The sequence below is a fragment of the Silurus meridionalis genome, chromosome 22 (genome assembly GCF_014805685.1).
Source record: "Silurus meridionalis isolate SWU-2019-XX chromosome 22, ASM1480568v1, whole genome shotgun sequence".
Lineage (NCBI taxonomy): Eukaryota > Metazoa > Chordata > Actinopteri > Siluriformes > Siluridae > Silurus > Silurus meridionalis.
The window spans coordinates 10,551,256-10,576,008 of NC_060905.1; the positions used below are offsets into that span (position 1 = coordinate 10,551,256).

At 36.0% G+C, this 24,753-nt stretch overlaps 1 protein-coding gene across 3 annotated transcripts in view; it reads left to right on the plus strand.

Moving 5' to 3' along the window:
• Positions 1-24,753, plus strand: part of csmd3b (CUB and Sushi multiple domains 3b) — a 383,608-nt gene that overhangs the window by 167,544 nt on the left and 191,311 nt on the right. For all 3 annotated transcript variants that reach the window (XM_046834810.1, XM_046834811.1, XM_046834812.1), the window contains exon 6: positions 19,301-19,413. In XM_046834810.1, the coding sequence (XP_046690766.1) occupies positions 19,301-19,413 (113 nt within the window). The remainder of the gene's footprint in view (positions 1-19,300; positions 19,414-24,753) is intronic.

Genomic DNA, 24,753 nt, shown 5'->3' on the forward strand with positions numbered 1-24,753 from the left:
TATATATACAGTACAGACTAAAAGTTTGGACACACCTTCTCATTCAAAGAGTTTTCTTTATTTTCATGACTATGAAAATTGTAGAGTCACACTGAAGGCATCAAAACTATGAATTAACACATGTGGAATTATATACATAACAAAAAAGTGAACTGAAAATATGTCATATTGTAGGTTCTTCAAAGTAGGCATCAAGAGAATGCCAAGAGTGTGCAAAGCAGTAATCTAAGCAAAAGATGGCTACTTTGAAGAACCTACAATATGACATATTTTCAGTTGTTTCACACTTTTTTGTTATGTATATAATTCCACATGTGTTAATTCATAGTTTTGATGCCTTCAGTGTGAATCTACAATTTTCATAGTCATAAAAATTAAGAAAACTCTTTGAATGAGAAGGTGTGTCCAAACTTTTGGTCTGTACTGTATATATATATATATATATATATATATATATATATATATATATATATATATATATATATAATCATGTTTTTTTTATGTCAAGTTACACAAAAAAGTAAAGTGAGTGAACAGAAGAGAAATCTAAATCAAATCAATATTTGGTGTCAGTATTCTTTGGCTTTCGATTCTTACACTTACGCACTTGTACAAATTTAGGGATGTTGTAGGACCAGGGTCAGATGGACTGGACTGGCACAGCACAGTGTTACTTTAATATCAGCACATGGACACTTTAGTGACAATCACACTGGGACTGGGAATGTTTAACCCTATTTTTCTACTTCATAGTTTACTTTATATGTTTAATATGCTTTTTATACTTTATTTTGATTTATTTTTTTATATTCTATTTCTATTTTTATTTTTCTATTTACATGTTTACATGTTGGACAGTCGTAACAAGTTATTTCACTGCATGTCATACCCTGTATGAATGTGTATGTGACAAATAAAATTTGATTTGATGTGTATGATTAACTAATTATACCAAGAAAATGTATATGTAGGGTGAAACACAGTCATTAACTAAAACAGGAACAGCTGTGTAGGAGGCTTAAACCTGGTTGAGGAACAGCCAAACTGCAATAGACTGAGCACAGCAACAAGACACAAGGTAGTTATACTGCATCAGCAAGGTCTCTCAGAGGCAAATATTTCAATGCAGACTGGGGTTTCAAGATGTATTGTTCAACCTATATTGTACTGTAGCACTGTAGATGTAAAGGTCAGCAAAGGAAACTTAATGGAGTGGATAAAAGACACATCATTCTTATTTCCCTTTGACATTCGCAGATGTCCATCTGTGCCATCAGCAAAGAAACCAGTGAGACCCAGTACACCCATTTACTGTCTGGCGATGTCTGGCCAGAAATAGTCTTCATAGAACAATTGTGACCAAAAAGCCATACTGCCGGTGCAGAAACCAGGCTTAGGAAACATAGGCAATCCTGTAAAACATAGGAACTGGTGTACAGAAAAATGACAGCAAGTGCTCTGGACAGATAAGTCAAAATTTTGAATGTTGGCTGTAGCAGGAAGCAGTTTGTTCACAGGAAGGGCTGGCGAGCTGTTTAATAATGAGTCTTTGCAAGCAACAGTGAAGCATGGTGGAGGTTCATTGCATGTTTGAGGCTGCATTTCTGCAAATGGAGTTGGAGGTTTGGTCAGTATTAATGGTGTCTCCAGTGCTGAAAATTCAGGCAGATACTTATCCATCATTCAATACCATCAGGGATTTGTGTAATTAGCTGCAAATTTATTCTGCAGCAGGACAACAACCCCATACATACTGTACAGCCAATGTCATTAAGAACTATCTTCAGTGTAGAGAAGAACAAATGGTCCTGGAAGTGATTGTTTGGCAGGGCCCTGATCTCAGCATCAAGTCTGTCTGGGATTACATGAAGAGACAGAAGGATTTGAGGAAGTAAACATCCACAGAAGATGCAGTTAGTTCTCTAAGATGTTTGGAACAACCTACCTGCCAATTTCCTTCATCATTTTCCTGTTGTATGTAAGTAAAAGAATTTATGTTGTTTTGCAGGGAAATAGTCATATGAAATATTGATTTGATTTGGATTTTTCTTCTGTTCATTTACTTTCCATTTTGTTTATTGATAAAAATGAAGTATTAACACTTCTATTTTAGAAAGCATTCTCACTTTACATTAATTAATTACACCTGCCTAAACCTTTTGCACAGTACTGTATATGCAATACAGTCTTCACGAGTGTAAGTAGTGCAAGCATTGACATATATTTATATACTTTTCTCCCTTGGTAAGAATTTTCCTGACAAGTGGAGTGTAGACCTGTTTACTGCTCCACCATCTGGTATGTGTGATCCTCAGATAAAAACCTGAATGCGACATTAAATCTGTGACATCTGAACAACTTTTAGCAGACACCTTATCAACCAAACAACTTAAGTAATGATGCAATTTTCCTGTTGATTTGCTATGAATGGAGTTGTAACTTGCTGAGGGGAGTGTTAGGAGGAGTTTGATAGTGCCTTTCCAATATGGAAAGATTTGCATCCACATAAATGACCTGGCTAACAAAAACACTGAAAACATCTGGTTCCTAATGGCATCAATACACTAAGGTTGTTTGTCCCATACCTGAATAACTAATAATGAAACTGGAATTGGTAGATTAGTGAGTAAGATCTTGTATTTCTAATTAAGAGTTATTACTGTTGGGCTCTTGGGCAAGGCTCTTAACCCTCAACTGCTTATATATTTTTTAAAACTCTGAAAATTTTTATTTCTAAGGTACTCTGAATTGTGTTTTTCTATTATCCTATTCTTGTTTAATGTTATCCAAATATCAGCAGATAAATTACACTATAATGGCAGTTCTCTCTATAGCTTTCTACATGTAATTGTTGTATGAATATGACTGCAGTCTGTCTGGATAATTTAGATGGAATTAAAATGGTGGTGTATGCAATTTTTATTAGCAAAAGGGAAGTAAGGGGAGGAAGGAAAATATATGTGTCGCTGGGTTGGTTTCTTTTCTCTTTTTTATGTCAGTAATTTGAATTATTACTTTCTTTGCACCATTGTGTTGCTGCTATAATTATACTTTTTCTCACTGCAATAAGTTTTCTGTAAAATAGACAAGGTTTAGCTCTAATTTTTAGTTTGTTGCTTCTCTATTCTGTGATTGCTCTTTAAATATAGTATAAGGGAAAATTCCTATGTAAATAGTAAGTGTAAAAGTAAGAAGTGAATCTCCTCCTCATGTTCTACTTTGCAGACACCCACATTGTTTTGAAGTGTTACTTGTTTGGTTTTTGGGAGCTCATCTGTATTCTGACCAACAGTATAATATATAGCATATAGATTTTGGATGTTTGGACCTCACAATTTTTTTTTTCCTGTTTATGCCATAGGCTAAACATTTTTTGGTTAAATATATAAAAATAGAAATAGAAAATTATGTAAATTAACTTTTGCAAACCTTTTAGTCACTTTGCTCTGAGAACCTTATGTCAATAGGAAAAAGGTGAGTTAGATTATTTAGTAGTATTTAAAAAAAAACTCCTTCATCAAGGTAAATCCAATTTTGTCCAGGCCTGCCTCTGGATAGTGTACTCTTTAATTGGAGGCCACTCCAGCTGGGGGCAGTTTCTCATCAACGCCTTGGGTGGTTTCATGAAATTCTAGAGTAGAAAGGGAGCTTCGAGGATGGCTTTTGACTGTAGTTATTGTTAACAGTCTGCTACACTGACTCAGGACTACAGTTTGCTTTTGATCACCATCACTGTACCCCGCAACATCGTATATCAATCAGCAATAAATGGACATTCGGTGCAACCCAGATGAGGATGGGTTCCCTCTTGAGCTTGGTTTCTCTCAAGGTTTCTTCTTTATGCCATCTCAGGGAGTTTTTCCTTGTCACAGTCGCCACCGGCCTGCTCATCAGGGACAAACTTATGCTTATAAAGAACATATTAATTTTTTAGCTCCACATTATCTGTGTAAAGCTGCTTTGAGACAATGTATATTGTTAAAAGCGCTATACAAATAAAAGTGAATTGAATTGAATGGGAAGTCAGCAAAGCTCTTCCCCCTGAGTGACTCTGACTTCTAATTGGTGAAATGAGAATGAACAGTGTATTCAGAATACATTCAGACCCCCTCTACTTTTTCAATACTGTTATGTTGCATGGGTATACATGTTATAATGGATTTTTTTCTCATTAATCTACAATTTGTTCCCCATAATGACAAAGTAAAACCAGAATTCTTTTAAAAAAAAAATAAAAAAATGAAATCACAATTACATGTGCATAAGTATTCAGACTCTTTACTCAGCACTTTTGAAGCACCTTTGGCAACAATTACAGCCTCAGATCTTTTTGAGGATGACACAGCAAGCTTTGCATAACTGGATTGGGGGCATTTCTGCCATTTTTCAAAGTAAATCCTTTCAAGTTGGGTCAGGATGGATCGGGATCGTCAGTGGACAGAAATTTTCAGGTCTTTCCAGAGATGTTCATTAGGGTTCAAGTCAGTGCTCTGGCTGGGCCACTCTGGAACATTCACAGAGTTGTCTCTTAGCCACTCCTGTGTTGTCTTCACTGTCTGTTTAGGGTTGTTAAAAGAAATGAAGGTGAACCTTCGGCCCATACTGAGGCCCTGAGCAGTGTGGTACATATTAGGGATCCTATTAGATACCTAATAAAATAGAAAAAGAAAGACACATGCCTTACCAACAAAAACCTTTTCGAACCTTTTCTTTTTTTTTTTATATTGCTTCCTTTAATCAGTGTACACCATTAGAAGGATTTTTTGGTTCAGGTATTTTCCAATATATTAATTTAATGCTGGTTTCATGTATCTGGATGATCTCTGTCTATTGTCTTGTTTTTAGATGTGTTAATTATCAAATAATTAAAATGTAATTCATATAGAACATGCATTTAATGATGTACACTTTTACAATAGCTCTTTAATAGTTTAAAGCCAGAGCTATTTAGTGCTCAGTTAAAGGCAGTGAAGCATGTAAACCTGTTTACACTTAATTCTCCTAGAATGGTTGTGTCAGTTGCCCTCTCTGCACCTACTGTTCACACTGCTGTGCCTGTTATACTAGCCAGATTTTTAACAAAATAAAACTGGGGCTTTTGCTCCATTTATCCCTCATTCTCTCACATGGTCCGGTTCCGTTGTATAAACAAAGACTGCCATTCTGGATGGTGAATACTATCACCATTGCCTATATAATATTTTTACATGACATCTAGTACCTGCCACCACATTCCACTCAGTAAAAAGTGTATTCACTTCATGGGCATTACTTAGCTTCACGACCCAGCTTATTTCCCAGTTTGTCCCAAAGTGTGTTGGCGCTTCATGCATTATTCATGTTTAAAACAGACTGCAGGTTAGATGAGTAACTGTAGTAATCTTAACCTAAGATATCCACCAGGGTTCCTTTTATTTGGAACCAGAGTTGGGGTAGTATGGACTCTGGGACAATACCAGCTGTATTTAGTACACATGTTGGGTCATACAACGGTTTGTGCCTCTGCTAGAGTGTGTTAGCATGCATCTGCTTGTGCTTCAATAAGGTATCGGAGAGTCTTAAAAAGACTGGTTATTCTCTATAGTCTCAGTTACATACTGTATTTAAATTGAGTTTAAACTTAGACAAGAAAGTACATTGCTTTACAAAACTGTCTTGTTATTTTTATTTGTTGTTTTTTAAGTGACAGCAAAAGGCTTTAAAAATAAATCATTAAATTACATTGTGAACTTTTGTTTATTTTTTTAAGATAAAAAACTCTTGTCTGAAAAATTATAGGGATTATTGTAATTGTATATATTATATTGCAATATTATAGCTTGGTGGTTATTGTAAAGTTAATTATATAAAGCTTAGCCACTATTTTATTCAACTACACTTATGATGGGCCATGGCCCAATTAGGTAAAGGCACCAAGTCCATGACATCATCAGAGTGTTGTCATTTACAGTATCTCGGTACTCAAAACCTGTTTATTTTAAAGGTCATGTAAATTAATCATGCAGAACGTGTGTTTACTGAATGTGCTCTTGTAGAAAGCCTAATCACATTTATATGTTCAGTCTATTTGACATGTGCTACATACTGTGCTTGTAGTTAATAAGATTTATTTTTAGTGTACAAGCACTTCTGATATGACTCTAGCATATTTTTAATTAAACACTGAAGCTAGTCACTGTGTTGCCATGTTTATTGTTCTATTTTGGAGCAATAACTGGTGGTGACTGTAAAAAAAAAAAAAAAAATAAATAAATAAATATATATATATATATATATATATATATATATATATATATATATATATATATATATATATATATATATATATATTTTTTTTTTTTCTTATTCTTATTAATGCTTCTCTTCTTAATAAAACATTTTAATCATGTGTTTATAAGGATGCTTGGCAATGAATCAAGATCTAACTAGTTTACATAAATAAATTAATAAATAAATAAATAAATAAAATTACAAAAAGCTTATTGTAAATGGCATTATGTATTATTGTGGTTTTATGACCATGTAAGTATATATTGTGTCTATTTATAAATAGTTCAAAGCATGCAATAGTAAACTAGCTTAAATTAAATATGCATAACTAGTATACATAATGCAAAACGCATGTAACTATATAATATGTTATCTTTTGATGCAGCATTTAACTGGATTATTACCACCAAATAATACGTTTCAGAGGCAATGTAATTCATAAACCTCATATAACGTACCTCTTAAAATGTATATGACCATGTGTTATTTCACTATTTTATTTAACTGCTTATGCCAAATTGTGATCAATATTGGTCAAATGTCTTTCGCTTCACACAGGAGTTACATCAACTTCATGGTTAAAATGATCTCTATGTTGAAGCCTGTTTGATAAACATCATCGATGACCACCAGCGTTGTTTTTAGTACATCCCTGTTGGTTAACATTATGCCAGACACTTGCTATCATCAAGTGATAATAATAAAAGCATTTTGAAAAGGTAGTATTAGTGGATTTTCCTATTACATTCCAATAGCATATCCTGTTGTGTGTTAATTCCTAACTTTATACTTAGCATATTACTATTAAAAGTGTTATCGATATAGCATATTTACCTTTTTATTAGGTACTTAAGCTTCTGCAGATTCTTGCGATCCCAGTAATGCAATGAGGGAACTCTTTTTATACCGTCAAATCGCCTGTCATCTATTTACTTATTCAGCAACCACTAGTGATTAATCTGTTGCAAGCAAATGCCTCTAACATGTCACAGAAGGGCTTTTACACTGGCAGTTTAGTCTGAGCATGGTTTGCATGAAAAATTGTTCTTGTGAAAGCTGTCATGCACCAGGGTAATAAACCCGAGACTACCTGTAGGAGGTGTTTGAGTTTAATTGTACTGGAACTGTGCCACCATTCCTGTGAACTCGATCACAGGTCTGCAGTTGTTCAAGAATTGCAGTGTTTTAACAAATGATAGCTTTTTCGATAACTCACATATACAGTACCATGTTTTATTCAGATTAAGTTAAAGAAAATATACAGAAGTGGCTAAACTAACCTCATAAGAATGTAGACATCTTTGCATAGTTATGCAAAAAAAAAAAATAATAAATAAAAATAGCAAGGGGTCTGAGTTTAATAAAACCATTGAGCATTATTGTTTTAAAGTAAAGAAGCTTTACAGTTGACAAGTGTCATTCAGTGAATGGATGCATGTGTGTGTGCGTGCGTGTGTGTGTGTGTGTGTGTGTGTGTGTGTGTGTGTGTGTGTGTGTGTGTGTGTGTGTAAGTAAAAAAAAAAAATATATATATATATATATATATATATATATATATATATATATATATATATATATATACAGTGCCCTCCACAATTATTGGCACCCCTGTTTAAGATGTGGTCATGGACTTCAAAAATTCTCCTTTTTTAAAACAACATAGAACCCAAATGCAAAAAAGAAAAATCCAACCTTTTATTTAAGTACATTACTTTGGTGGTAAAAAATCACACATTTAGAAAAAAAAAAACTTGAAATCATGTGTGCCACAATTATTGGCACCCTGATGTTAATACTTTGTACAACCTCCTTTTGCCAACAAGACAGCACTTAATCTCCTCCTATAACATTTCACAAGATTGGAGAACACAGAGAGAGGATTTTGACCATTCTTCTTTGCACAATCTTTCTAGATCATCCAGTGTCCTGGGTCCTCTCTTATGCACTCTTCTCTTTAGCTCGCCCCACAGGTTTTCGATTGGGTTGAGGTCTGGGGACTGAGATGGCCATGGGAGGACCTTGAGTTTGTGACTGCTGAACCACTTTTGTGTAGATTTTGCCACATGTTTTGGATCATTATCCTGCTGAAAGACCCAATGACGACCCATCTTCAGCTTTCTGGCAGAGGCCATCAGGTTTTTATTTAAAATATCCTGGTACTTCAAAGCGTTCATAATGCCATGCACCCTAACAAGGTTCCCAGGGCCTTTGGAAGAGAAACAGGCCCACAGCATCACAGATCCTCCACCATACTTCACGGTGGGCATGAGGTGCTTTTCGGCATACTCATCTTTTGTTTCGCCAGACCCACTTAGAGTGTTTGTTGCCAAAAGCTCAATCTTAGTCTCATCTGACCAAAGCACGATCCCAGTTGAAGTCCCAGTACCGCTTAGCAAACTCCAGGCGTTTACGTTTGTGAGTGTTAGTGAGAAAAGGCTTTTTCCTTGCATGCCTCCCAAACAGCTTGTTGGCATGTAGAGGCGTCTGATGGTTGTTTTGGAGACTCTGTGACCCCAAGATGCCACTCTTTGATGCAATTCTGTGACGGTGAGCTTGGGAATTTTTTTTATTTCTCTTACCATCCTCCTCACTGTGCGTTGTGGCAAGATAAACTTGGGACCTCTTCCAGCCTTGTTTGTCACTGTTCCAGTTGTTTTAAACTTCTTAATGATTCCTCTGACTGTAGATACCGGCAAGTTAAGGCGGTGGCTATTTTCTTGTAGCCATTGCCTGACTTATGAAGGTCGACACACATCTGCCTTACTTGAATGGTGTGTTCTCTTGTCTTTGCCATGTTGACAAATGGGTAAGAGAATTAGGCGTCTGTGTCACGTCATATTTATACCCCAGGAAACAGGAAATCATGAATTACTAATTAAAAGTCCCTAGATACCCTGACCAACCTTAGCAACTACAGAAAAATATATTTAAAAAAAAAACAATAACATTTTTCAGAGGAATTGTTAGGGGTGCCAATAATTGTGGGACACATGATTTCAAGGTTTTTTTTTCTAAATGTATGATTTTTTACCACCAAAGTTATGTACTTAAATGAAAGGTTGGATTTTTCTCTTTTTTTTGCATTTGGGTTCTATGTTGTTTAAAAAAAAAGGAGAATTTTTAGAAGTCCATGACCACATCTTAAACAGGGGTGCCAATAATTGTGGAGGCACTGTATATATATATATATATATATATATATATATATATATATATATATATATATATATATATATATTATAAAGATTTTAGAATTAGAATTGTTGATCTCCACAAAGATGGCCTAGGCTATAAGATCACCCTGAACACCCTGAAACTGAGCTACAATACAATGGCCAGGGTCATACAGATGTGGGAGCTTTTCTGGTGAATAATGCTATACAGCATCGCTAACCACACAAAAACTCTGTTGACCTGTGGTTGCTCTATCGAACAATATTTGACGTGTATTTTTACAGGACTATAGTAGCTCATTACCACCATAATAAAATTTTCCCCACTGGATTGGTACAAAGCCTATATTTTTTGCGAATGACTACTCTCAATTTTAACACAAATGAATTGTGCTTAAAACTGAAATTACAACCACACAGCACTGGTAAATATTGGTCCCTTGTTTTACAAAAAGGACAAGACATGTATTAATGGTAGCATTGACCAATTATGACTGGTCAATCAGGTGTGTAATTAATAAGCATACAGCAGTTGCAAAATTAAATGACCCATTAGTCTCTTTCTTTGAAATACATTTAATGTGACCATGGCACTGAACATCCAGATTCCAATTTCAATAAAATTGTATTTCACTAGGTGGTAAGTTTCTATTTGCTCGCGTGTGTAGTTTCTTATATAGAATCTCTCAAGCTTATCATGTGCAGCTAGTTTCTGTTGCACTCCGTGAACAACGGAGTGCAGTGTCAGTCTGAAATGCCACTAAATCAGCAGATTTAAGAGAGTACCTTACAGGGCGAGTCAAGTGACATTTGCAGTAGTCCATCGCTCACTGTAAATAAATGCTTCATTGAAATGGCTTTTGCGGGTGTTGGGCACAAACCTGCAGGTGAAATATGTGTCTGAGTAAAAGCATTGTGAGGTCATTAGCTTGTGCAAGGGGCCCATTTATTCTGTTCTGTACCATATTGCCATCCTCCCCACCTACTCGTTCAGCCCTCTGATCCTCAAAATGGAGGTTCTGGGGCCCAGCCAAACTCAGCACTTTTGCGGAATTGAGGTGCCTGAAGTTTCTGCTCTTTCTGACCGTCTTATAGGATCGTATGCTTAGGCAAGGATTTAAAAAGATCAGTACAGCGGAAGCTTTATCTTAAATAATGCACAGCAGGATCAAAACAGTTTTATTCTCAGAGTAAGTTTAAAAAGAGTGTAATATTTTGTGTGTGACTCATTTAGTTATTGAAATAACATGAGTCTGTTACACAACTAGGGTTTTTCTTTTCTAGAAAAGAAGTAAAAGGAGCTTTGAACATCTTCACCTTAAACTCATAAAGTAAAGCACCTTTTTTCTAAATAATCTAAATGGTAAGGTTCTGGGCATATAAATGGCATTTTATTTCTGAATAGCATGAGTAAGTGGCTATTCAGTGTTTCTTACTTCGTAGGGACATGATGTACATCTTATAGTTTGTGGATGACTGATCATGACACCGATATGTGTAGGATGTCTTTGTATGATGTAGCCTTACAGTTTTTCTTTAATAGGTCTATAAGGCTCAAAGATGTTTGAGCATGACAATGCACCTGTACACAAAAGAAGCTTCATGAAGACATGGTCAAGTAAAGAAGTCAAGAAGCTTTTATTGTCATTTTAACCATATATAGCTGACACAGTACACACTGAAATGAGACAACGTTCCTCCAGAACCCTGGTGCTACATAAAACAACATAAAGCTACATAACAGAAAAACACAGAGCTAGGGACTAAAGTAGGTGGTCTATGCCACATAAAGTGCATCGTGTGCAACCATTGTGAGCCAAGATGGGTGTGAAAGTACTCAAATGTCCCGCTGAGAGCCCTGACTTCACCCTAATGATTATTTTGGGGTTTAACTGAAAGGATCTATGTTGGAGTTTCTCAACTAACATTACTGCCTGACCTTGCTAAATGCTCTTGAAACCAAATGATCACAAATCTCCACAACTATGCTCCAAAATGTCCTGAACATGAATGTTGAAAAAGCACATATGACTGTGATTAGTCAGATGTCCACATACTTTAGGCCATATAGTTGAGCATAACCGAAAGAGACAATGACAAAGTCAGATTGCACTCATATGATTATAATGCTTATACTGTATAGAAATTGTAAGCAGTAAATTAAATAACTAATTGTGACAGAACCAACAAGTTGTCATGAATTGCTAAATTATGACAACTTGTTTGCTAAATTATGTGCACATTTTACACTAATATTGCCAGTGATACTTATATTGCCAGTGATGCTCATTTTTTTCCCTAAACTTTGCCCATGTTCTGGTCAATTTGTACTCTCCTTTAAAATAAATGTCTACCAAATTTTCCGGACTATAAGGCAATAATTTTTTTTCCACGCTTTGAACCCCGCGGCTTAGACAAGGAGCCGGCTTATTTATGGATTTTTCCTGGGTTTTTCCCGGTTTCACAAACTTCAAGCCAAAAAACTGAGCACCAAAACATTAGACCAATGAAATTGCAAACGGGTTCAGGTGAACCGATGGTGATTTTCAAACGCACAACGATGCCAAAAGATAAACTCCCGAGAGAAATTGTTGTAAAAGGAAAGAGGAAGACAGTGAACAATTACTTTCTTGTAGGCTACTGTTTAGATACAAGCCGTTGTAGCGGGTTGAGTCTGGGTGAAGGGAGAGCGAACTCCAGTTGCAACAGAAATCATATAAGCACAGACAGGTTTCCAAAACTCGTGCTTTTTAATTTTTCTTGGCAACATTGTTACGGGTTAGTCAAAGAAACTTAGAAATGAGCATCAGAAAATAATAAGGACATATTCCTCGGTCTTGCACACATGCAGTAATAGCGGAAAAATGCGGCGGCAGCCTATTCCCAAAATGCCACTCTTCTCTTAAAGGAGCTACAACATATTTCACCCGTTACATCATGTAACAGACACTGTCTTTCGTTAAAGCCTGTGTAAAGTTCATTAGTTTCAGTGTAGGCTTATTTATGTTCAAAATAAAAATCTTTGTAAAATTCAGTGGGTGCAGCTTATATTTGCGCTTAATAGTCCGGAAATTACGGTACATATTAAAGAATAAATTGACTAAGTAGCTGACTTTATATAGTCTGTATACATTCGAAGTAAATATTTTTAAATGTGAATTTATAATAAAATTGTGTAAAAAAATATGTAGGCCTTTACACTGTTATACTAAGGTTGCTTTGGAGCTGTACATTGTCTAAAACATGATCGATCAGGGGCAGAATTGTAAGAAAACAGACAACCCTTCTTTTTTTGACATTCATATGTAGCTGAAGCAGAGGTCTCCCTATGCGCACTATAACTTATTTACTGTTGGAGGGCATATTTATCAAAGTGCTTATTATTCCTACACTACCTAATCAGTTATGTCCAGTAAGACCATTAATTATTGCCTATACTGCATATGCCTCGAGCTTACACACAGCCATATAATAATTTTTCATCAGTATTAGGGTTCTTAAAGTCAATTTCCATACATGACTGCATATGATGCTGCTTTGTGTGCATCCTTTCCTTCCATTTCATCATTATTTGCTTTCTCTTAACATGACCCTGGACAGGGTTTAGACAGTGCTGTGTCGCTCCCTTTGTACTGAGCTGGATGAAATATGGCTCCTAGAATGCAGTGGGGCGGCGAGGCCTTGACTCCATGCAACAAAGTATGAGGAGGACGGAAGAGGGAAAGAAGGAGGGAAAATTGCAAAGGAATAGTGAAGGAGGGGTGCTTTGCCACAGAAGGAGGTGCCCGTAGAGAACACTGATTACTTACTTTCAAAACATCAGTTTGATGGAGAGACGTACGCGCCTTCCCAGCGGCCTCCCATCCGTCTGGGCCACAGTCGCCCATGATTGATGAGACAACCGGCGGTGTGACGCCACTCTGCAGGGCTTGCCTGCCTTTCGCTATGCTCTCTCTTTCTCTCTGTTTGCCTCTTCTGCCCCTCCCGCAGGTGCTCAGGTATACAGGAGGTTGATGAAGTTTCTGCATGAGTGTCTATGTGTGTGTGTCTGTGTGTGTGTGTGTGTGTGTGTGTGTGTGTGTGTGTGTGTGTGTGTGTGCACGCATGCTCCTGGCAAAAACTCAGTTCCTCACCTAAAAGCCTATGCGTGTGAGCATAACTATCTTTTTTAATTAGCGGCCAATAATCACCAAATTCACTGATTAAAAAACATGCTAAGGGCTGGCATTTGTTAATAAGGAATCACTCCTTGTTGTACAAAGATCCGCTGGTGCAATTGAAAGATGTTGATCTCAACGTGTGATTTGCATCATCAAAGTCTATTAGAAGCACATGCATTCACGTTATTTATTTCTCTCTTTATTTATCGGCCGCTCTGTGTTTTTGATCCCGACTTAGAAATTCTGCCAAGATACTAATTGGTCAATGATGTTAGTTTAGGCTTTATTAAGCGAGGAGTAAGGAATAAAGGGGGAAAACTAAACAGGGCCGTGTTTTGAGAAACCCTGGTCTTCAGCTTTTCCTGTTCATTTACTTTGATATATGATAATTGACCTGTATATGCATTTGTGTGTGCACGTGTTTGTGTGCATACATATATACATATAGTGAGCTACTACAGGACAGCAATGACAATATATTGTCTTTAACAAATTGCAGTACTCGTAATGTTTCTGCCTGAGGAAAAGAACAACCAGAGAGAAAGTGTTATATTAAATGTAAAATATAATGATGTACATTATGATGTATATGTATATATGTGCATGTATACAGTATATACATATGTGTATTCATAAATTGGAGATTGAGTCTTTGCTTCCTCTTTTCTTCAGACCAGAGGCATGCTAAATATATCGAGTACAACGATTCACTGAAGACAATGTAGTGACATCGCTGTCATGTAGCAGCTCACTGTCTGTTCATTCTTAACCGCCGCTGTCACTATCTATTCCGTGACACTTATTGTAGAGACCTTGAAGGCGTTTTACAATGCTGGAAGACAGAAAAATCATCGTAAATGCTGCAGTAAATGCAGCCCCTCCCCTCCTGCATGTATCTGTCCTACCCATCTATGACTCTCTATCTTTCCCGTTCCTTAATAACTGTCTATTACACTTGTTGCTTCCCATCTTATTGTTTCCTCAAAATTACCTATTGTACACCAGTCGCTCTTATCTGTCTCTCCTCAAGTCTGTGCAGTCATCCAGTACCATCATTTCTCTCATTTACATTTCAGCAAACAGCAGGGAGCTTTAGCAGAAACGGCAGGACAGGTGCTTATAGATGTGCTTTCACTTTTATTTTTATGTCTCACTGGTAAAGCAGATGGCTCTGTTTAAAACACGTGTCAATAAAATATTTATCAATTTAATTAATCGTTATCTACAAACTCTTTTGTTCATTGGTGATTTTCAGCTATTTACACATACCTCAGTTCATTAGCAAACCAATAACCCCCCTCAGTGTTCTAAAGAATGGTGGGGAAAAAAAAAAAACAGCAAGCTGCAGTTATGTGGGACAAAATGCCTTGTGGTTGAAACTGCTTTGAGCTGACAGAAAGGATATAATAACTTAAATAAGTTCTTTTTTTAGCAGCCATGCTGCATCTCAAAAGCATCTCAGAAAGTCCAGCATACTGAACCTTGAGAACGTTTGGCTGCAAAAGGTCACGTCAGGTTCCTGTCAGCAGTAGTCTACAATCGGCACAGGTTCACTGAATAATGTAAAGTGGCTAAACTACTGTTCAACCAATGTTTTTGTTTTATGTTGTTGTACCAACTCATACTAACTAGTTTTAAACTTGCATGCGAATATTTGATGGAGAATACAAACTTTGGATAAGGCTATCTAATGAAACGTAAATACAGATACAAATATCAGTCAAATATACACCGTACTGTTCACAACAAATACTAAAACGGACCTGCTTTATAACACTTCTTTGTTTGAATGATTCATGAATGGATGGTGGAAATGTGAGATTCTGGAGTTCCTTTTATGTTTGTAGCCTTGTTTTCCTGCTTAAGTTTGTGTTCAAGCTAAATTATAACTCTTTTCATAACAATTATTATTACACTTTTCTCCCAGGGCTTTTAAATTGGCTCTTATATCCAGTGTTGGCAGTAACGCAATTACTTTTGACAGTAATACTGTAACGCATTACTTTTTAAATAAAGTAACTCCTTTACCGTTACTGTTACCGTATGGTGCGTTGTCCGTTACTTTTTTAAATGAATTAATTTTTGCTGAAGTGTAGCCTACAGTCTAACCTGTTTACAGCAGCGACGCATTTCAGGATTGGTGGATGAGAACCACTGTAAACACGAAGAAGACGCACTGTGGGCGTGTCTCCGTTTATTCAGGTCTGTGCGGCAGTAATGGCGAGTCGAGGCGAGAGCAAGACGAGTTTCTCAAAGTGGAAATATGCTCATTATTTCACTTTAGTTGAGCATAAAAACTTTTTAGTCGGATGTAAGCTGTGTCTTTCTGGTTCGAAGGTCGTATCTACTGCGATAAACAGCAACTCCAATCTGTCGAGGCTCCTCCAGAAACTCCATGCCTCCACAAAGCTAGAAGCTAGAAGCTAACCTGGTGTTCTGTTCTACATTGTTGATAGTTTTCATACTTAATCTGTGAAAGGAACATTTTTAGGAGCTCAACACAACAGCTTTTATGATGCAGAAGCCACTTTAGTTTTTGATTGTGAATATATTATTCAGCTTGTTTTGTTATTTATTTCAGAAATCCTTGTGATATATTCAGTTTGTGCTGGTCTGACTTAAATAAAATAGTGTTTAAAAATTACATTGTGTTTAAGTCAGTTTTGTGTTTGTATAGACAATAATGCATAAAAGGGCATTAATGGGAACGTTAAAGAACGTTCTTTAAAAAAGTAACTAAAAACAGCTGTGTTTGGAATCTTTCACACTACAGAAATATCTCATTTCTAGAATTTCTATAAATACGAGCAAAAAAATCATCAAGGCAAGATCTTTCAGAAAGCATTCGAATTCTGCATTTTGCATTTTGTGCCACTGTAACAGAAAGAAAATGCACAGATGTGAGATTGCAACTAGCTTTTTTCCCCAATAGTAGATCAAACTCTTAGTATGGATTTTGGATGAAATATGTTTTGAAAGATTTAAAACTTTGATGGAAGATTGCTGTAAGCATCTCTGATATATGGTGCATGTTAACTTCCTCTAGGACAAGAGGCATTTTTTAATAAAACACATTTCAAGAAAACCAGTGTCACTCAAAGTGTGATACAATTGCATCAGTCAAATCTAAACAGCAATCAAATAAAATCCAAATAAAATTGAATAAAACAATATAAAATGATTAAAATACAAAACCAGAGCAGACAGGAAAAAAAACAGCAATACAGACTTGAAAAGGATGAAAAAGCCTGGAAAAATAAATATATTTGAAATTGGGTTTTGAAATGTGCAATGCGGAGGAGGCATTTATTTAAAAAATAAATTAATAAATAACAAATCATAATACTAAAAAAAGAGGTAGGGGGGATAAGCTGTTCGATAATCTTGGAGCTGCAACAGAAAAAGTCATGCCATGCAGAGATGTAAAAGCAAATAATAAAACCTTCAGCTCGAATATTTATTCGACCAGTAAACCAGTGAGGAGAGGAGGGATGCTTCTCCTTTATCTGGTGCAGCTCAGATTTTAGATGAGCTAAACATGGGGCATGGTTGACCGACAGTCCCATGTAGAGGGAATTACAATAATCAATGTGGGAAGACAAAAACATAAATTACAGTAATGGAACTGTTGCTTTGGTGGCTTAGGCAACACTTCTATTATACAAGTAGGGAGATGATCATGTATTATAACTTGAGTATATTGGATATAGTCCAGTGCATCCTCGTTAAGAGATGGTCACAAATACTGGGATAATAGGAATCCGAGTTAATGCCAGGGTTACCAGACATCAGTGTGATTAGCTGCAGACTGCACAAAATCATTTATTTGTAAATGTCTGCACTGTGGACTGATTCTGGGTTTGCTAAGGGGTGAAACTTATAATTGTAGGTTGAGTTCAGCTAGAAAAATTTCCTCCACAACATGGGGCAACTGCGCAATTTCATACTGTATGCGACTTTTGTTCATTCAGGTTTGCAAAATATAGGTTTGTTTTGTTGTTTTATTGGGTTATAGGTTTGTTTTGTTGTTGTTTTAGAGGGTTTTTTGCGGATATTAGTTATTTTATATTAAAGCGGCTGGGGGTTTCAGGGGTTTTTTTTGGACGCAGGAAATGTTATGGTGTCAGATTACTTGCAAAAGTGGACCTGACCTGGTCTAAGAACATTTTTAGCCATACAGGCTTTCACGAGGCATGTCTTAAGAATGCACCACAAAGGTGAGCTAATTACAGCATGACAAAATTGTAAACTGTTGATTAGATGACAAATTAAACCACATTACTTGGTCTGTGACACTGAATGGAAACATCCACAGTACACACCTGATCTGGCTCATGACACCAATCACATGATGCGGAGCCCAGACAACCAGCTGTGACTGGTCATAGTAAGAGTTCAAAATTAGAGCAGAACTTATTTCTTCAGTGTTATTAGGGTTCTCCTGCATGCACCATCCATTCCCCGAGTCCAACAATAATTTCAGCATAGCCGTAAATCTTGTGTGCTACTGTGTTACATCTTCTTTCTGTTCTGACACTGCAACTGTATATTCTATTGCTGCTGTACTGTATGTACTTCTACCACTGGAGCGATAACAGTAATAATATGGCAGAACTCCAGCATGTGAAGCCTATTAAAGGGTGATTCATGTGGCCATGTGCTTTTAATGACATCTTTTGTCAGACATCAATAACAGTGGATGAATATAGATGGAAGTGAAAAGTGGGGTGAGAGAAAAGTGATGAGGGGAAGAAATCAGTATGACCTCTGTCCTTTATCACAAGACTGTGATCAATTACCTGCACATTTGCCACATTGAGGTATATGTAGGTCATTTGTACAGATGGGTGGCAAATTAAAGGAAACCAACTTTGTGTCTTAGAAAGTGTCGAGCCACCATCAGCCTCCAGAGCAGCTTTAGTGTGTATTGGATCTGTAGTTAGTTTCAGGAAGATTCTTTTAAAAGATACATTATATAGCCAAAAGTGTGTGGACGACTGACCCGGATCTGTTTAGTTCCTTCTTGGAAGAGATTTCACTAAATTTTGGAGCATGGCTTTGGGGATTTGTGACCATTCAGCCATGTCAAATTCATCTCAAAGGTGTTTATTAGGGCTCTTTGCAAGATTTTCAAGGTCTACATTCCAGCCGTCAATTTCACTGAAAGGAAATTTGAAGTCCACAGCATATAAAACATTATATTCAAATGTTTTCCTCAGACTTTGTGCCAATATGTAATTGTGATCCTCAGACATCCAAAAGCTTTTGCCAATTATTTTATTTTGTTTTATTTATTTTTTTGATGATGATGGGGGTGGAGAGCTCTGTATAACACAATGTTTTTAAAATTTTCCAAACGTGTTAGATTGTTATTCCAAATCTGGTCATTCTGCAAGTCCTCGAACTCTGTGGAAAGAATACAGTGCATGTATGGGTGGAAAAGTGTGCACAATATATACACAATGTCCCCATATCATCATAGCATAACAGATAAAATCTATATACACATATATGTTTAACAACTGGTTGAGATGAGAGTTTAGAAGCCAGTGAAAGGTCAGTTCGCTTGCTCTTTTCAACACGGCAGACTTGCAGCACAGTAAGTGGTCTCGAGGGGTTAAGTTAGCACTATTTCTTTTTCCTGATAAGTTGCTTACAGTAACAAGCTTAAAGATTTCTTTTGTTTGTTTCCTGCAGGTTATCTGGAATGAATATGCCATCTCCTATTGTCAGCAACAAGAACTGGCTGAGGCTACACTTTGTAACTGACAGCAACCATCGATATCGAGGCTTTAGTGCCCATTATCAAGGTAAGCTGACATTTTAATCACTTGAAATACCCTCTTCTAGGGATGCCGTAAACAAGCAACCCTTTGAAACTGTCCAATCAGATTTAGCTAGATCTTTGATGTTGCAGAAACAGGCTGTAGCCTTCTCCTTTACTTATGACTTAAGATGTTTCCTCAATGTTTATGTTGCTACATATGAATTATTTCTTGTCTTATTATCTTTTGTTCATTTTATTTTGCCCACTTAAGTCATACTTACACAATACAGCAAGAGACAGACATTTCCCTTTTTTACTCATTCTATAAAAAATAGTATTTTTGGAAATAATAAGTTATAATAATATATAATACAATAATAAGTTTTTTAATACAACACAAAATAATTCTTTGAAAATGGCTGTCTCTTGTTTCTCTTTGCTTATCAAAAACTGCTTAATTATTAAGTTACAGCAAGTCATCTAAAGCCATAATTGTCTCGTGTGTCTGGCTGTATATTGTTTGTGACCAACATCGAGCACATATTTACCATAAATTCTACTGAATGAATCATTTGACTACATATGCGTGGAATATGAAAGTGTTTGCCAACCCTTACATACTAAAATAATTTTTATATGTTAATATGTTGTAAATCTAATGCTGTAGACTGTGGTAGGTTTTAAAGTCTCTTTTCTAGTACAACTTGTGGTAACATTTTGATTTATTTAACATACTAGGCCTCGGGATTGACTGTAATGTGTTAGTGCTGATTAGGAAAAAAGTGAACTAGTGTAATTTGTACAGAATACACAGATACTAAGAATGAGCTGAATTTGAGAGCTTCTAGGAAATGTGCACTCAAGTATCAGGGGGATCTAGTAAAGACATAATAATTTCATGAACAGAAGAGGTGGGTTTTCTAATTTACTGGTAGGCTCAATGCACTGATGTCTGATTGAAATAGCTTGCAAATGTTTTGTGGATGCTGATCTTAAAGACATTATTAACTCAGACTGTCAATAGAAAGAAAATAAAGCTGGGGTTGAATTGAAACAAAGTCTGGCCTTCTTTAGTCAGAATCAAGTTTTCTGTACTATATATATATATATATATATATATATATATATATATATATATATATATATATATATATATATATATAAAATTTATTTTTTTATGAGATATTTTGTTCTATAAACTGGAGTATCTGTCAAAGCTAATAAAGTCCTTCTTTGGTACTCATTCCTGCCACTAACTCATTGGTCCTTTGGGGAAAGTGTATAAGCTTGTTCAGATAAAAATTCACTCCTGGCCTGAGGGAAGTAATTAATTCGACTGGCCTCATCTATGTCTCTGTCAAAAAATGGCAAGTGTCTAAAGCAGACACTTACACTATAACTCCATCAGTACTAATACTGTACATGCGCTGCATAAATTAGACATGCAATGTATTACAAAGTTTAAATCTACGTTCTGTTCATTGCATTATTTTGACACATTCATGCATCGTGTATGCAGTACTCACTTTAACCTTGTACATTTCAGGAGTGATGTAATGGTTGTGTATACAGAATATCTTATATTGGTACATATAGATTTGATGTACTGATAATATGCACAACTGAAGAAACTACCATACTTGGACTTTTCAAGTAAAGCTGGACATAATTTTATATCCCCAGGAAAATTGTAATGCACAGACAAAATAATAAAAAAAAAAAAGCAAAAAATTGGGGTGGACGGTATTTATTCTCGCTGCATGAGGTACCTGACTGTGCTGCAATGCTCTGCTTTACTAAGTTTAAATTAATAGGTAATATTGTTAATATTGATAGTTTCTATATCTGTGGTGCTATAATCACCGTATTAGGAGTTGGATTGATACGGGTAGGACAACACTGAAGTCCTAGATGTGAAATGCACGGCCTGCCAGTTAGCCAGTTATGTTTTTGGACCAAGCTATATTTTTGCCTGTCACTCTAATAAACATGTACCTTATTTTCTGGACTATAAGCCGCTACATTCTTCCCACTTTTTGAACCCCGTGGCTTAAACAATAAAGCGGCTAATTTTTGGATTTTCCCTGTTTTTTCCCGATTTCACAAGCTTCAAGCCAAAAAACTGAGCCCCATAACATTAGACCAGTGAAATTGCCGAACATGTTGAGGTGAACCAATAAAATTCTTTATATCAAATCAGATGCGCTCCCACTGAATCAGGCCGTACCACATCATAAATACGGAGCTGTATGGAATCGGGAGAAAAGCTTCACCAGTGGTGATTTTTAAACGCACGACGATGCCAAAAGAAAAACTCCCGAGAAAAATTGTTGTGAAAGGAAGGAGGAAGACAGTGAACAATGACTTTCTTGGTAGGCTACTGTTTAGATACAAGCCGTGTAACAGACACTGTCTTTCGTTAAAGCCTGTGTAAAGTTCATTAGTTTCAATGCAGAATCGCGGCTTATAGACAGGTGCGACTTATTTATGTTCAAAGTAAAAATCTTTGTAAAATTCAGTGGGCTTATATTTGGGTGCGCTTGATAGTCTGGAAATTACGGTAGTCATCCTTACTACTATCACTGGATGACATAGCTAGCATCCCATATCAGGAGTTGAATTGCATGTGCTGTAGTGTGTTCGTTCCCATTAGAAGTTGCTTAATACTTTATTATTAATTTATATGATTATATTATATTATATTTGTATTTTGAATGTAATAAAAACAATATTAAGTAAACACATATACAAATAATATGAAACATACGTATGTGACATTCAACAATAAGATTAATGAATATCTAAAGAAACTCCATTCACTATATATATATATATATATATATATATATATATATATATATATATATATATATATATATATATATAGTGAATGGAGTGTAGGCAGTTCTTTAGATATTGATATGAAATGGTCAAAAGATAAACAAATGTTAAAGAAAGTAAATAGAGAAGTTTCTTTGTCTCTTTGGTGGTTCATGATCCCTGAAGAGACTCCAACAAGTCAGCTGTGACATTGATAGAGTTCACAGAGAAGAAAAAGTCTTCATTGTGGCACAGTTCAGCAGAGATTGCGCTAAACCTCCAGAAATAGCGTTGTATTTGCTTCTCTGGGGATCAACAGAGACGCTTATGATGCTGTGTGGACAGTTTTCAGTGAAAATCCCACAGAAGGTCCAGACAAAGCCTGAGTTGAGTCATCTTGTACAGAGACAAGGCCTTTGTGACTCACTGTGCACATTTGCTATCTTCACTAAAGGGCCAAAGTTCTCCCACCTTGGCATCATGCAATAGCAGAGTTTGGCTGAGGTCGAGCTCAGAATTAGTCAGTCTTAGAGTTTAGTACACAATCTTTAAATGGAAAATAGACATCCAGGTAGATGAGTATCTAATGAATAATGCACAGATGTATCTGCATGTGTGTGGTAAAGCAGGCCAAAATTCTAGCCATTCCTCATTGCAATGTTGTGATTAATAATTCTCCAGAGTAAAGTTTAATAAAATTCCAATTCACACTCTCCCAAAGCTAGCTCATGAACCTGTTTTGTTGGGCATGACCTAGTTTTTGAGTCCTGTGAGAAAACTACACAATCATGGCACATGCAATTGTCAAAGACAACACTGTATATGAAATAGGAGGTTTTTAATGTTCAGTGCAATTTTCTGTTGTCAGCCTGGAATGAGTTTCATCTTTAAGCACTCTCTGCATCCTTGCAGCAGAAAAGCCTGGAATCATTTGTCTTGTGGTTATCCTGGTCACTGGTCTCCAGGCGGTTGTGTAAACAAGATGCGTCCATCCAAACTCTTTGTCTCCGTTTGTTCATAAGGATTATGGATTTCTTGCATTTGGTGTCCATTTTATAAATACATTTCAACCCATACGTGAAGTACAATAAGTAATGATCGGCCTATTGTGATTATGCTCATTCACCATGAGGCAAATGTTCTGGCAAAACGTATGGTTTGACATTTGTGCCTACATGACAAATGAAGCATTCAGCGTTACCTGACAGCAAATGTAATGAACGCTACACTTCCAATCAGAAGCTTTAAACATCTCGAGTTTCGTTTTTATACAAAATCAAAACAGACAATGCAGAATCGCATTTAAATTGAGGATTTTTTTTTCTTCTGAGTGCTCCATTATTCGTGAGTGACTAGTGAGATCATAATAACATTATCTCTAATGCTTATTTTTCATTTTATAATAATAATAATTATTATTATTATTTTAATTATCATTATTATTATCATTATCTATAAGTCTTAACTTCATATGTACTTTGCAGCACAGTGACAACTTTCTTCTGAATATCCCATCTTGTTATAAATTTAAAGTCAGACCACCAGGTCAGCCATGATACAGCGCCACTAAAGCAGACAGGGTCAAGGGCCTCACTCAAGGGCCCAACTGTGGTAACTTGGCAGTTCTGAGGGCTTGAATGCAACTGACCTACTGATCAGTTACCCAGAGGCTTAATCACAAAGCCAGCACTAATGAATTAATCGTAGTGCATTTACAGTACATGAGTCTAAAGGGTGTTCAGTACAAATTATTATAAATGCCATGAATGGAAAAAAAGAAATTTGCCGTAAATGCCTTATAGAACAATAAAAGATCATAAATCAGAAATTGCATGATGATGCAGTTTCAGACATATTGAATTAAATGTTCGATAAACATTTTCAGAATTCATCTTATAGTTAAATCTAGTGTTTATTGAGGGTTTTATTGAATTCAATGGCTAGAATATTTTTTAAAAGATAGTTGAACTCCACTTCAAGTAATCACTCAAATCCAACCATTTAGTGTCTGATCACTTCAGCTGTATCTCCAGGTACCTTTTGTCTTTTCCTTTTTTAATTACTGAATCGCACAGAGTTTAATTAGTATAAAAAACTCTCTAATCAGGATGACCCATGAGAATAGATGATTGACTGATTCCGATTAATTAAAAGTTGTTTCATACGTAATAGATGTAGCGTAGTGTGGTACTGATAGCATGATTGCACTTTCTTGCATTATAGAGTCATTAGATGGTACTTAATGTGTAATATATTCATAGAAGAAATTCATATTGGTGTTTAAATAATAAAAACGTGCTGTCTGGTGAAGAGACCCGGGTCCAAGATAATTATCATTATCTGTTTTATTAAAAAAGTACTCCACTGCCATTTTTTACCCTTAAATTACTTATGCTTAATATTGTCACTTCAAGGTGATTATTCAGTGTGTATTATGATGCAACTACTCTGAAAATAATAGGTTCAAAGGTTCAAAAGTAATTTTGAGATTAATTTATTCACACAAGACAACTCAGAACATATTTCCACACATAAGACAACTTTAAGTGTCTTATACAGTCTT